This window comes from Pezoporus flaviventris, unplaced genomic scaffold (genome assembly GCF_033815535.1).
Source record: "Pezoporus flaviventris isolate CSIRO_AGI_PZ_B2104156 unplaced genomic scaffold, CSIRO_AGI_Pfla_v1 ptg000096l, whole genome shotgun sequence".
In the NCBI taxonomy this organism is placed as follows: Eukaryota; Metazoa; Chordata; class Aves; order Psittaciformes; family Psittacidae; genus Pezoporus; species Pezoporus flaviventris.
In genome coordinates, this window is record NW_026892644.1 from 4,654,337 (window position 1) to 4,668,506 (window position 14,170).

General features: G+C 39.8%; 1 protein-coding gene across 1 annotated transcript; it reads right to left on the reverse strand.

Moving 5' to 3' along the window:
* Positions 1–1,795: 1,795 nt before the first annotated feature.
* ACTR6 (actin related protein 6) lies at positions 1,796–11,253 on the reverse strand. The gene is made up of 11 exons (XM_061476320.1): positions 11,052–11,253; positions 10,420–10,537; positions 8,707–8,775; positions 7,263–7,386; positions 6,307–6,442; positions 6,160–6,216; positions 5,398–5,496; positions 5,132–5,210; positions 4,272–4,443; positions 3,239–3,377; positions 1,796–2,209 (listed from the first exon to the last, which is right to left on the reverse strand). The coding sequence occupies exons 1-11, from the start codon at positions 11,117–11,119 to the stop codon at positions 2,080–2,082; spliced, it is 1,191 nt and encodes a 396-aa protein (XP_061332304.1). The 5' UTR covers positions 11,120–11,253; the 3' UTR covers positions 1,796–2,079.
* Between the last annotated feature and the right edge of the window lie 2,917 nt (positions 11,254–14,170).

The following is a 14,170-nucleotide window of genomic DNA, read 5'->3' on the forward strand; positions in this document are numbered from 1 at the left end:
ATTTGTTGTTGGGTGGTTGTTTGATCTTTTGTCGTAGTGTGGGCTTTTTCTCTCTTCAGTCCCTCTACTGGGTCTCACTCAAAATGCTGAACCTGGTTAAGAGGGAGGAATGGCAACATGGCAATTTGTAGGCTAGATGGACTGGGAACTGCTTTGGGAAAAACTTTTTAAAAAACAAATTATTGCACTTTGTGACTTGCTAAGAATTTTCTTGTACTAATTTAAAGGGGTAAGAAAGTACTGTGTAAAAAGCAATTAATTGATCTGTCATTTCATAGTGTTTTCATAAGGAAGAGGCATCTCAGTGGGTGTAGAACCAGGTATCAAGCAGTAAGGAAAAAGTGAGCAGCAGGAGTTTACAGCTGTCAAGTGGTTTCCTTCAGGGACAAGAAGCCAAGATAGATCCAGTTCTGTAAAAGGAGGGCTCTTCAGAGCCCTGCCTTACTCACCCTGACAGCAGGATCTGCTTATTTTCAGTCTTCTGTTGAAAGAAATGTGGTGTTTTATGTTTATGAGGGTCTACTGAACAAGACTATTTAGTGAACTACAGATTACTGGTCTTTGTTGTTAGACTTTCAGTTACATTCCAAAATTAGGAAAACTTTACTGGACCTTAGACAGTTCTGTTGGTTATTTTTTAACAATATTTGACACAGAATCATCTGGAACGGAAACTTGCAGTTCATTTCTATTTATGATTTCTAGCACAGAGCTATCAATTGTCAATATGAATTTATTTTGAAGTACAAAATTTAGAGAGAGAAAAGTTTAGGCTGGAGGTACTTTCCAGTGCACTCTTAATCAGAGAACAAGTGATGCACCTTCAGAATGAGGAGACTTGCTTCCATTCATAGAACGTTAATCACAGAATTACAGAATCAGCTAGGTTGGAAAAGACCTTTAAGATCACCAAGTCCAATCATTACCCCAGGACTGCCAAGACCGCCACTAAATCGTATCACTGAGGACCTCCCTATCTCTGCCATTCAACTCAGGGAACTGAGTAACCTGAGGATGGCTGGTCTGACTAAAGACTGAGGCAAAAGCTGCAGTACGTACCTCAGCCTTTTCTTCGTCCTCAGTCACTAGGTTTCCCCTACTATCCAGTGGAGGATGGAGATTCTCCTTGGCCCTCCTTTTATTGCTAATATATTTGTAAAAGTATTTTTTATTATCTTTTATGGCAGTGGCCAGATTTAGTTCCATCTGTCCCTTCGCCTTTCTAACTTTCTGTGCATAACCTAACAACACCCTTGTACGTTTCATTGGGTAACTGTCCCTTCTTCCACAGATGAGAAATTTTTTTTTTCCGAAGTTCCAGCAGTATCTCCCTGTTCAGCCAGTCTGGTCTTCCCCACTGGTTTGATTTTTGGCACATAGGGAGTACCTGCTCCTGCACATTAAGGATTTCATTCTTGAAGAGTGTCCAGCCTTCCTGGACCCCTTTGTCCCTCAGTAATGTTTCTCAAGGAATTCTCCCAGCTAGGAAACTAAACAGGCCAAAGTCAGCTCTCCAGAAGTTCAAGGTGGAGCTTTTGCTGACTTTCTTCCCGACTTCTCCAAAAACTCAAAATTCAATCATTTTGTGATTGCTTTTCCCAAGATGGCCTCCAACCATCACATCTTTTTCAGGACAGGCAATCTCAGGAGAGAACTTTTGAGATGTGTTTAATGTCCATTTAACTGCATGCACAAGTTGGAATAATATTCATTTGGGAATAAAAAAATCCCCCCCCGCAACAAACCCCCAGACAACTCAATTTCTTCTCACTATGTATTAATGTCACACCAGCACAAGCATTCAGTATTTTTATTGCCCCATGCACTGAGTTTTTCTGCAGTAAGAATACAGTGAAGCTATCAGTAAAAGATGAGAACACAGTGAAATGACAGTGAACGTATTACTTCATAGTATTAGGCTTGTAAAATTCATTTTTAAACTTGGAAAATTATTTTCTCCAACCCACTCTAAATACAGGAAAGCTAAAACACAATCCTAACTGACAGGAAACAGGTTGTACTTCAAAGAGTTCCATTCTGACTGAAACAATGGAATAACAAAATATTCAACTATACTGCCTATATGTCAAATTTCTCTTCACAGATATTGTGTCCATGTTCTTCATAATCTTCTCTAGTAACTACCATGTCTTCAAAATCATCATTTTCAGAAATGAGCTTCCCACCTTCCCAGGAATAAGTAATAGGGCTGAAAAATGAACAGTTATAAATGAGTAACAGTAAGTACATTTCAAACAGAAGTATGCAGTGATGATTTCCAAGACTTTTATTTATCCTATTTAAAAATATACTTTTGATTGCTAAATCAAACCACCCAGCTCCAGACAAGCTCTGAGACAAAGTCTGAAATTTTAGCAGGGCTGACTGACTGTTATAAACAAGTGCAGGAGGCAGGTGTGAAGAGGGCGGGATAAGAAGATATTGTTTATATTTATGTTACACAGATAATGATTCTTCATAATATTTAAAAGTACTCTCCAATAGTACTTTTTAAAAAGTAAAGATTTCGTTGTTCTTTCGATACACGTGTTTTGTCTCAGCTGTGTACTTTCTCTCTGCTAAGGTGTTACCCCTTCCAAATCCCTGAAGTGACTACATTAATAATGATATGGCAGCATTCATATGCTGTCAAATCTTTTAAGTAAAAGATTAAACTCTTATCTTGCATACTTATATATCCACATAATCCACAATACAGTCTTATTTACCTATTTACGCTCCAAAGACTGATCCTGAAAACATTTCTATGCTTAACTTTATTACCTAAAGTACAGGGCAAGCAGGTGGTCCCTAATTTAACTGGTTTGTCTGAAAATACACTCATTTAAAACATTCTTCTTGTACAGTTCTGGTTCAGTGAATACTTAAATTAACCCCTTTGTCTTAGTAATAATAGATTAGATTCATAGAATAGTTATGGTTGGAGAGGACCTTAATATCATCTAGTTCCAACTCCCCAGCCATGGGGAGGAATGCCTCACCCTAGACCATGTCATCCAAGGCTCTGTCCAACCTGGTCGTGAACACTGCCAGGGACAGAGCATTTACCACTTCTTTGGGCAACCTGTTCCAGTGACTCACCACCCCCACAGTAAAGAACTTCTTCCTTATATCTAACCCAAACCTCCGGTTTTAGTTTGAACCAGCAAAAGAAATCCTACTTCATAGCTTGTTCTGCTAGAAGAACAAAGCTTGTTCTATACAGTGTAGAACTCACTTTTCAGGAAGAACAACGGACACATCATAATCAGTTGGAGTAAGGCATCGAACTTCAGAATAAACCCGATCTCTGAAGCCTGGAAAAAGGGTGTTTCCCCCAGTCAGGACTATGTTCTTGAAGAAATGAGGCTGCATTTCTGTAAAGGAAGTAAATCTGTAGTTACAGACTGAATATACGCTTAAAGATTCAAGTTTTATTCCCCACTTAGAACAGAAGTAAAAAATATGCAAGAAGAATTTTATGATCATCTAACGATTACATCAGTTAAATACTTATATTGAGAAATAAATGAAAATTATAAATCCCCCTGTTCTTTGTGCTTTTTTAGAATCTGACTGCCGTAACTACTGTTTTCTTACATTACCTATTAAGTTCCATGTCTGCCAACACAATTCCCTTTTCAAAGGGTATTTTAAATGATACAATTTTTTTAAGAGTACTAAATAATAGCCTCAATGCCACCATATGTATGTGGCATCACAGAACCTAAGAAAGTCTTCTTTGTAGTAATAACATTAATTACATGTACCTCATCTGTAAAATGAAAGCTTTAGTATTACTCCTCACAAACAGCAGTCACAAAGCATTAAGCACAAAGGTGCTTAAATTACTAAGTTGGGTCAGTTTCATTTTTTTCATCAGTTTTTTTCATCAGTTTTTTTTTTCCAAATAAAGAAAGGTATTTTAAAACATAACTAAAGCTAATTTCAAGTATATCCCATCAGTGGTGTCAAAGACGGATAGGTCACGTTAGAAAAGGGTGTTAAGAGGAGTGAAGTCTACAGTGATTAGTTGAAAGTAGAAATTGATCCATGAATCATCACAAAACTGCTTCCCTAACAGAGAGTCTTGTAGACAAGAAGGTCTAGAGTATACGACACACACCAGAAGACAGAACAGTTTGTAACTTAGTAAGTGGTATATTGACAGTACCAGCTTCTTAAAACACTTTAGATACTTAAAAAAAAAAATCAAACCTAACAAAAACCACCAAACCACACATTTTTTGAAAATACTTCTAAGGTTATACCTTCAGGTAAATTCTGAATAGAATAGACAATAGCTTCCGGAATTCCCATCTCTTGAATACCAATATCTGAAGGATGGAAGAGTATTTCTGGAACTGCAAATCTTTCATTTGTTAGACGAAGTGTTTGTTCACCGGTCTTGTATTTTCCACTTAACACCATCTCTTCCCTTGGCTAAATTAAAGACATGAATAGTAGCCACTGCTTAAGAAAAGAAGCCACATCCTAGAGTATTCAGCTAATCTTCTTCATGTACTGCAGAGGTAGGCAGTATATTCTATGTAAAGTTGTATTACCAACAAATCTTAAGAATAATGCATACTCTGGTGTTAAATCTGCAGTGACTTTACCCTCATCAACTACAGTTTTGCCTGAAGCAAAATAAAATAGGTACACACAAGACTGCAATATTGGGACTGCTTTTGAAACTATGGCAAACTTGGTAAGTGAAATAAAATTGTTAAATTGTCTTCACTGGTATTAAGACTTTTCAGGGTCTTCTATAACATGACTTTCAACCTTCTACCTATTAAGGTATCTACATGAAATTCAGAGAGACTTAGAAACAAGCATCAAAGCAGAGGAAACATTTTCCAACTTAACTTTAAAAAATACACCCCAATAATGGTATGGATGGGTTGTATGACAGAGCACAACCATAAAAATAATTATTAAACATAAAATGTTATATACTGAAAAAATAGTATTTAATTTTCAGCTCAACTTCCTAAGGAAATCTTTACCATTTAAGTTAGAAGTTACAACACAGCATTAGAAAAAAATAAGTCTTTTCAACCCCCCTGCTAAACTTGTACAGGGGAACAATTCAAAAAATATACTTCAAAAGCCACACTATTATTACCTTACAAAATCCTTTTTTGATTGTGCTGAAGTCTGGCAAAACATAATCTACCATTACAGTATTTTCCTCTCCTTTCAATCTGAAAGAGAAAAATGTAAAATACAACAGAATAAAGAACAAGTTCTAAGTTCCAACTATTTTCTGTTGACAAAACTTCCTTTGACTTAACTGTGAAAATTTCTGACTAAGAGTATAGCTTTATTTGTTTCTAAAAGTTGGTACTTCTGAATAATCTATTTGTACATATAGTACTATTGTATACATACTTGGCAATGTCCATGTCCTTGTAAAAGTCTTGAGAAACATAACACACATCTTCTTTCACTTGATTAATTACATGTGTTTCATCCATAACATGCAGTTGCCTAAGAAAAACAAAAACCAAAACCACAGAAGTTAGAGAATAATTCTTAGCATTACCTGTCCAGTCTTCCACTGGAGATGAGCAACCATAGTTTTCAAATCACAGAAAGCAACTCTTTCAATATCTAAAACTTGCATTCAATTTACAAAAGCATTCGTGGCCTGCTGGAGTTTAATGCTTTCCTACTTCACAGTTCAGTAAACACAAACATCTACCTGCATTTGTGCAATGTCTTCATAACAAGTATAGCCATAATCCTGCAACCAGCTCTACTAGCGAAGAACTTTATCTAAAGTTCCAAGCTAATGGATCCTTTTTATTTGTGGTATTGATAGAATCAGTTAGCAAACTGACTGATGATCTACTGAGACATCTCAGAAAATACGTAAGGTCTTGTATAATTGTGAACACACGGGTAACCTCAGCAACGTTAGATGTTCTGGCACTTTGAAGAATTAGGTTATTAGTTTTCAAAGAGTTTAAGATCATCTTAATTCATCTTGATCTTAAGCTCAAGATGGCAGCTAGCAGATTATAACAGGCAAAAACCCCTTTATCATTTAAACAGCATTTAATCTAAAATACACAGAACCAGTAAGAATATCCTCACAAACTTCTAGCTCATTTCATAACAGGTCTCAAGATGATGATCAGCATGCTTTACCTGTAAGAGATTATCTCCTTGAGATGGTTGGTTAAGAGTTTTCCTCCAACATTAATCCTACAGAAAAGGAGTAACACAAGGAATTCTGTCATTATTGACTTCAGGCATAGCAAACAATTCTTCTAGAAAATATATACTGCAACTTACCTGATGATTGCCTCTTTTTTCTTTTTACTTCTGCAATAAGGTACAATGTGTGTAAAAGAGTATCCACTGTCCACAATGATACAACATAGCTCAGATGGATTATCCCGGAAATACCTATGTGCACTAAGAGCTCCAGCTGAAATACAGAAAATTGCACTCAATTTTTATATGAATATACACTTTTAGAACTTACATTGACATGAAAATGTACTTGCTTCGTATTTTAAATGCCTTTGACAGACTTCAGAGATTTCAATCAATAATACTACAGCCAACACATGAATTAATTTTGACAACAGATAAAATTAAGTATAATATATGCCCCCATTTATTCTATTTCAATAATGCCAGCCCATGCTCAGTTTCCTAAGGCCCAAGCAGACTGATCACACCACAATTTATCAAAGCTATCTAAAGGAGTACCATATGTCCAGCTATCTTTCAGGAGGACTATGATGTTATTTACATATTGCCTGAAAGATACATTTCGTTACTGTAACGCTGCATTTTATTTGCCAATACAAACAAAAAGCCACCCTACTCCCCGTTTCACTTCCCCCCCAGTCCCCCCTCAAAGAAAAAAAGAAGGAAAGTTATCTAAGACTTCATGCAAATTTTTGGTAGCCTCTCTCAAAGGCTATCCTGTTTCAAAATCCATCTGTTATCTCTATCATCCTGACTCTCCTCAAATTTTCTTTAGTTATATACCATGACAGCCCTAGAAAGTAGTCTAAGAGTATAGCTGAAATTTCTTACAAAAAAAATAAACTCTTTAATCCGGTTGGAGTACATATCAGGAGCATATTACTCAAAACCTAGGGACACAAAGTAATTTTTTTTACTACCTTTATATATACGCGTGTGTGCATATGTATGCATGATTATTCACGTATTTATTCACAAGGTTGGTTAACCTTCAAAATATATAAATACAAACTAGAAGGAGGCAGACTCACCATTTACTCTAAGAACTGCTTGAAACTGATATTCTTCAAACAGAATTTCATTCATGGATTCTTGTATGGAAGTGAAGTTAAAATAAGGTTCAGTAATAATAATATTGGTATCTACAAAGTCCACCTATGAAAAAGTACATTAAGATGGTCATTACACAAAATTTAATACTCTGCTACCATATTTTGCAGCAGATGAAGATCATGTGAATTTGAAGACATGATTACCACTTGCTGTATTTGTTTGTAGAAACTACATTTAGAAAGTTTTAGGTTTTTTGAAGACTTCATGAGCAGTGATACAACTTTATCAAAGTAATGGGTATAAATGTAATAGAAAGGAACACCTGCATAATCTGCTCCTGACCATCCTTACAAATCATAATCCAACATTTTAAAGAGATACCCATAAAGTGCAATACTAATATATAATACTTTATGCTAATCCTGTCAACTACAGAAAGATATGTCTCTTTAACAGCTCAGCACTTACATCACAAAATTATTTACCTAATAATCAAAGACGAAGTCCTGCGTGAAGTAGAATCAATAATAAAACTTCCAGTGACCTCTAATGAGGCCAGCCAAAGATCCTGGAATTTCTGTGTTTACTGGTATCTCAAACGCCTTTAGGGAGAACTTCATAGGGTTGCTTCAGTCATAACTGATATGGCCCTAAACGTGTCACCAGCTGTATCTCTGTACTCTTCACTCATGAAAAAGAATTAAAACAAATTCTCTTTGAAACCATGAGTAAATTGAATGTAGTTCCAAAACTAAAATGAAAGCTAAGCACCAAAAGCCAGCACTGCATATGTTTATGTGTGGAGTCTTAGGGTATTTTGAGGCATTACTTTCATTTTCAGTACCATTCTCTCTCCTAGGTGTTACAAAGACTAAAAACTTTCAGAGTATGTGACTTTTTTTAAAGAAGAAAATAAAACGGAAGCCTTATTGTACTTCTTGTGTTAAATCCAGTTCATGCGATAAATAAGAAAGATTAAGCATCAGATATTTATATCTTATACATTCAACTTACTCATAGGTAGAAAGTGTTTTGCTAAAGATGTCCCACGGATCTAGCTCACCACTCTCTTTTGCATCAACAGTCTCTTGATCTCTAAACCACATTTTATCTGTCTCTAGTTATTATTATTTCTTACTAACTTGAACTTTTAATTATATTGACGTGACTCTAACATGTGAACTAAACTCAGTACAAATACACACAAGGCTAAGAAATGTAAATGTTTTGTAAATTCTTACACCAGAGCTCAAAGTAAAAATTTTCTTAAGTTTGCAAAAAAATAAATCTGATTCCTAACTGAACACACATTCAAAGAGAACAGTAAGCTCACTGGTTCTGTTTAATACTTGATGTACTTATGTTAATTCCATTAGTCATTATTAAGCCCACACAAAATCTATACTCAAAAAAGGCTCTTACTTGGTACATTTCTTTTCCAAAAAGATAATCCCAAACCTGTCTCTGGACATCCCAGTTCACCAAGTAACCCTGTAGGAATTTAGGAAAAAAAAAATACACTATTTAGAAAAAAGAATCATGCTTAAAAAAAATATGCTAGAAATAAAAAAATGTCAAATAATTCTAGACAGGTAATAGAAAGAAACTTGAAAGTAAACATGCCTGAATTCACATTTCTATGCTAAGGAGTAAATGTTACATAGGCTAAAGAATGTTACAAATACTTCCATCAACACATTAGTTACTACACTACAAAACCAAACTGTGTTTCCTGTATACGTTATTTTCTTTGACAGAAGCCAGTCTGATCCTGGTGCTGGGAAAGGTTATGGAGCAGATCATCTTGAGTGCCATCACACATCACAACAACTAAGTGATCAAGCCCAGTTACCACGGATTTATGAAAGGCAAATCCTGTTCGACTAAACTCATCTCCTCCAACAAGGTGACCCAATTAGTGGGTGAGCGAAAGACTGTGCATGTTGTCTATCTAGACTTTAGTAAAGCCTTCGATACCGTTTTCCACAGCATTCTGCTGGAGAAACTGGCCTGGGTAGGTGTAATCTTTGCTGGGACAAAAACCAGCTGGATGTCTGTGCACAAAGAATGGTGATGAACAGAGTTAAATCCAGCTGGCAGCTTGTCCCAAGAGGTGTTCCCCTGGGCTCAGAATTTGGGCCAATTTTGTTTAATATCTTCACTGATGATCCAGATGAGAGGACTGAGCACACCCTCAGTAAGTTTGCAGACAACACCAAGTTGGCTGGGAGTGTTGAACTGCTGGAGGATATAAAGGCTCTGCAGAGGGATCTGGGTCAATGGGCTGCGGCTAATGGCATGAGGTTCAAAAAGGCAAAGTGCCAAGTCCTGCATTTGGGCAACAGCAACCCCATGCAACACTACAGGCTTGGGGAAGAGTGGCTGGAAAGCTGCTTGGAGAAAAAGGACCTGGGGATGCCAGTTTCTACCCCAGCAGCCAAGAGGTCCAAGAGCATCCTGGCTTGTATCAGCACTGGTGTGGCCAGCAGGGCCAGGGCAGTGAACATCCCCCTGTACTCAGCACTGGCGAGGCTGCACCATGAATGATGTGTTCAGTTCTGGGACCCTCACTACAAGAGAGACATTGAGGTGCTGGGGCGGGTCTAGAAAAAGGCAGTGAATCTGGTGAAGGGTCTGGAGCACAAGTGTGATGAGGAGCAGCTGAGGGAACTGGGGTTGTTTAGTCTGGAGAAGGCTTGGGGAGGAACCTTATCTCTCTCTACAACTACTTGAAAGGAGGTTGACAGGACAAGAGGAAATGTTCTCAAGCTGCGCCAGGGCAGGTTTAGATTGAATATTAGGAAACATTTTTTTCAGCAAAAGGGTCATCAAGCATTGGAACAGGCTGCCCCTGGAAGTGGTGCAATCACCAGCTCTGGGGGTATTTAAAACACCTGTAGGTGTGGTGGCTTAGGGACATGGTTTAGTGGTGTACTTGGAAGTGCTGGGGTAACAGTTGCACATTATCTTAAGGGTCTTTTCCACCCTGGCTGATTCTATGATTTTTAAACTCCACACTGCTGAACATAATTCTTGCACGATACTACATATAACCCTGCAGTTGGGCCACCCTGTGTGAAAACCATTCCTATTTTGCATTTGTCTATAACGTTAAACTCAGGGTATCTTACTTACTTTTTGAAAGGGCAGAATATAAAAAAGCCCAGAGGGATCTTTAATTTCATCCAGTTGATTTGCCGTAAAGGTTTTCAAGCGTGCAGTCTTTGATCTGAACTGACAGTTAGGAATAACGCTGGAAAAGATTGGAAAGTTTCCTATTCATCACAATACGAGGCACACTCACCGTCCTTACATTACTATCATTAAGTAGCATACTTTCAGCAGTATTCTGGGGACGTATTTTAAGTTTAATCCATTTAATTGGGCCAGTTAGGAGGGAAAACCCCTCACTTCTGACACATCAGGTGCAGACGAGGCACCGTTCGGTAAAATAAACTCTCCCTTACAACCCCTACCCCACACCCTCAACACCGTAAAACCACAGCCTGCGACCGCTCCGAGCCCTGACCCGCCCCTCCTGCGCTCCGGCACGTGCCGCAGGGCCGGGGGCGGGGCCGGCCGGGGCTGGGGCCAGACCGGGGCTGTCCGCGGCTGGCGCAGGCGCACCGGCGGCCCGCGAGCCGCTGCCGGGCTGTGTTTGCGGGGCGGCGGCTGCGGGGCTGGTGGGTGCGCCTAGCCGGGCCGAGCGGGTGCCGGCGCAACACAAAGAGGACGCCTGCCCGCCCCGCCCTTTCCCGGGCGCTCACCTGACGTTCGCGTGGCTGTAGCCGATCTTGGCATTGTAAGCGCCGTTATCCAGCACCAGCGTCGCCATGTTCCCCACGGCGCCACGGCCGCCGCCGTCCCAGTATTGATCCGCCACCGCCGTGGATCTCTATGGTTACCATAGACCGCAGGGGCAGCGCGCGCGCGGCGTGACGGGATCCGGAGAGCCGCGGAACACCACTTCCGGCTGCGTGCCGGGCTCTGGCGCGTGACGCGCTCCGCTCACGTAGCGCTGGTGACGCGAGGGAAGCCGTCGAGGCTATTGGTCTGGTGTGACCCGGAAGCGCTCGTCAAAGAGCCGGGCGGGGGTGGTAACGGGGGGTGCTGAGTCAGCCGGCGCTGTGGTGGCTGTCTATTGGGGCGCTGCCGCATGCTGCAGGTACGGGCAGCCCCGCACCGCCCCAGCCCTGCTACCGCGAGAGCCCGTGGTGGGGAGAATGCAGAGAAGGGGAGGCAAGACCTTCCCTGGTGTGTGTAAGGTCACACCCCGCTGCTGAAGGAGCCTCTTGCCCGCGGGTGGCCGTGTCGGTTCGGTGCGGCATCGGCGGGGGTACGGGAACGCAGCGCCGTCGGGAGGAGTTGAACCGCAGAATGCGGGAACATAGCGTGCAAGGATGATACCGAATGGAAAGGGAGGAGGATCTTAACATTCCATCATCGTCGTTTTACTGTTGTTCTAACTTTGCTGTAATTAACACTAATTCTAACTAGCATAAACCCCTGTGCTACTGGTGTTCGCTGGCACTGAGCAGGTTTTGTTATACTGGAGTCTGTGTCAAATACCATACACCCTTATAGAACCATAGAACAGCCCGAGCTGGGAGGGACCTCAGAACATCATCTGGTCCAGCTTTCCATGGAAAAGGGAGCCTAAGTGAGATGATGTAGCAACCTGTCATGAAAAACTTCTGTGATGGGGGCTTCACCACTTTCCTGGAGAGGTTGTTCCAGTGCTTAGTTGGTCTTACTATAAAAAGTTTCTTGTATCAAGATGAAACCTCTCCTGGTGCAACTTATGCCTCTAGCCCCTTGTCTTTTTGTGAGGAAAGAGCCTCCATCATCATTGCAGCCACTGTACTGGAATACTGTGATGAGGTCCCCCCTGAGCTTGCTCCAGGAAGAAATCATTCTATGATTTATGATTTTATTTATATGTTTTAACTTATCATTACTAGTATCTTTGTTGTTATCCAATAAAATGTAAACTCCATTAAAGTATGTAATTGTATCTGTATGTAATTTGTTTTCTGGGAAATACCAGAACTTAAAAATAACTGCAACTCTGTATGATGACTCTTTAACCCTAGCAAGTACCAAATGTCTTCCTATGAGCCAGGATGTTCAGTAGAACACACAGCAATCTGCTTTGCAACCAATCCTCTTTATGTGCTTGTCAGTGTCTTAAGAGAAGCCTCCTTAATCCCCACTCTAGCTGATGCATTCTCTGGTTCTTTAGGGACAGGTCACAGGAATTAATAAAATACTGTTTTTCCAGTACAGGAGTTTATGCATTGTTTTAAAGAACACTGTAAAGTGTTGGTTGCTCTCCTTCTTTACCCACTGACAGGTATAGTAATAGTCAATTTTGGTTCTGTAATTAAACCCCAAAGTACGCAAACCATAGAATTGATAAATGCTTTAGGTATTCACAGTGTTATGGAGAAATATAAAATATTGTTCCTAAATCACATAATTTTTACTTTATTAATAATAGTAAGTTCTTAGAAGAATAATTTAGACATAAGGAATCATAGCTATTGCTAACTTTTGCCTTGTAAAAATAAAGAAGAAAGCCAGAATTTGATTACTTTTTCTCTTGCAGATACTTACTCCAGCTCTATGAGACTTCATCTGATATAATTTAATTCAGAGGTACTCTGGTTTGGTTTGTTGGGGTTTTTTTTTCTTTTTAATGACCCACAGGACAAGCACCAGGCTTCTAACAGTTCACTTAGATTTATGTGTAGTGGTTGATGTACATAAATATTTAAAATCTCTGGGAACTACAGTTGGTATATTTACTGTCATTGCTCACTGAGGGTAACTCATAGATATTTAGTGAGTTTGTTTACGTACTCATTCCTATATTGCAGTAACACTTCTGATAGTATTTTCTGTTGCTGTTGACAGGTATGTCACAAAGTCAGTAATGTAGCAAGGAAACATGAATAGAACTTTCAAAGGTCCAGGTGGTAGCAAACCTCATACATTTCCCCTTACAAGAGCTTAAAATTGATACTTAGTGATGCTCTTTAACTTTGAGCAATGGTCTGTCAGATTATGTGAATCTTGTGCGTTTGCGGTATCTTTTGCATTATCTGCATAGGACCATACTGGTTGTCTTATTCTGTAAGTATGAAACAAAGCACTCACTGAAATTAAATCAGAGCTTCTTAGGTCACATTTTATCTGTTCTTTTTCCACATTTCCTACTGCTTTATTTAATGGGAAAACCAGTAATTTTGTTATTCTGTGACATTCATGTTTCATGAAGTCACTTGGGCTCTTGTAGTTGCCTTTTTTTCCCCTCTCAACTCCATTACAGTTTTTACAGTTAAGAAATCCACATGACCACATAAAAAGCCAAATTCTGTCTGCACATGCTATACAAAGCACACAGATGCTTATTTGCTCTGCTCTGTGGGAACGTGCAGCTTCAGGATGATTGAATGGTGCCGGTGACAGAATTTGCAGGCTGTCTAGAGCATCCAAAGAAAGTTACCCTTAAGGAAGAAGTTACTGCATTCTTTGACCCTGACACAGGGGCACGTTACCTTGGGCTTAGCATCCATCACCTGAACCCCATGCGCACTTCCTCATTTATGTGATGGTGGAGGGCAGGCTGATGGATGACATGACTGCCTGATGGGAAACTCTGTACATCCTTGGGTTCTTGGGTCTTCTATCCAATTGCAAGTGTTCACAAATAGGCCCTAGAAATTACATGTGTTAAATACAAACCAAAATTATTCTTGAGATCCTCTTAGTATCCTGGATACTCTCAGAAGTGGGGTTCTTTCTTGATGCCAGCTGCTTCGTAAGGGAGGGAAGCCAGGAGCTGAGGGGGATGCTGTGGCCAGCCAGAGCATAACCCACTGCC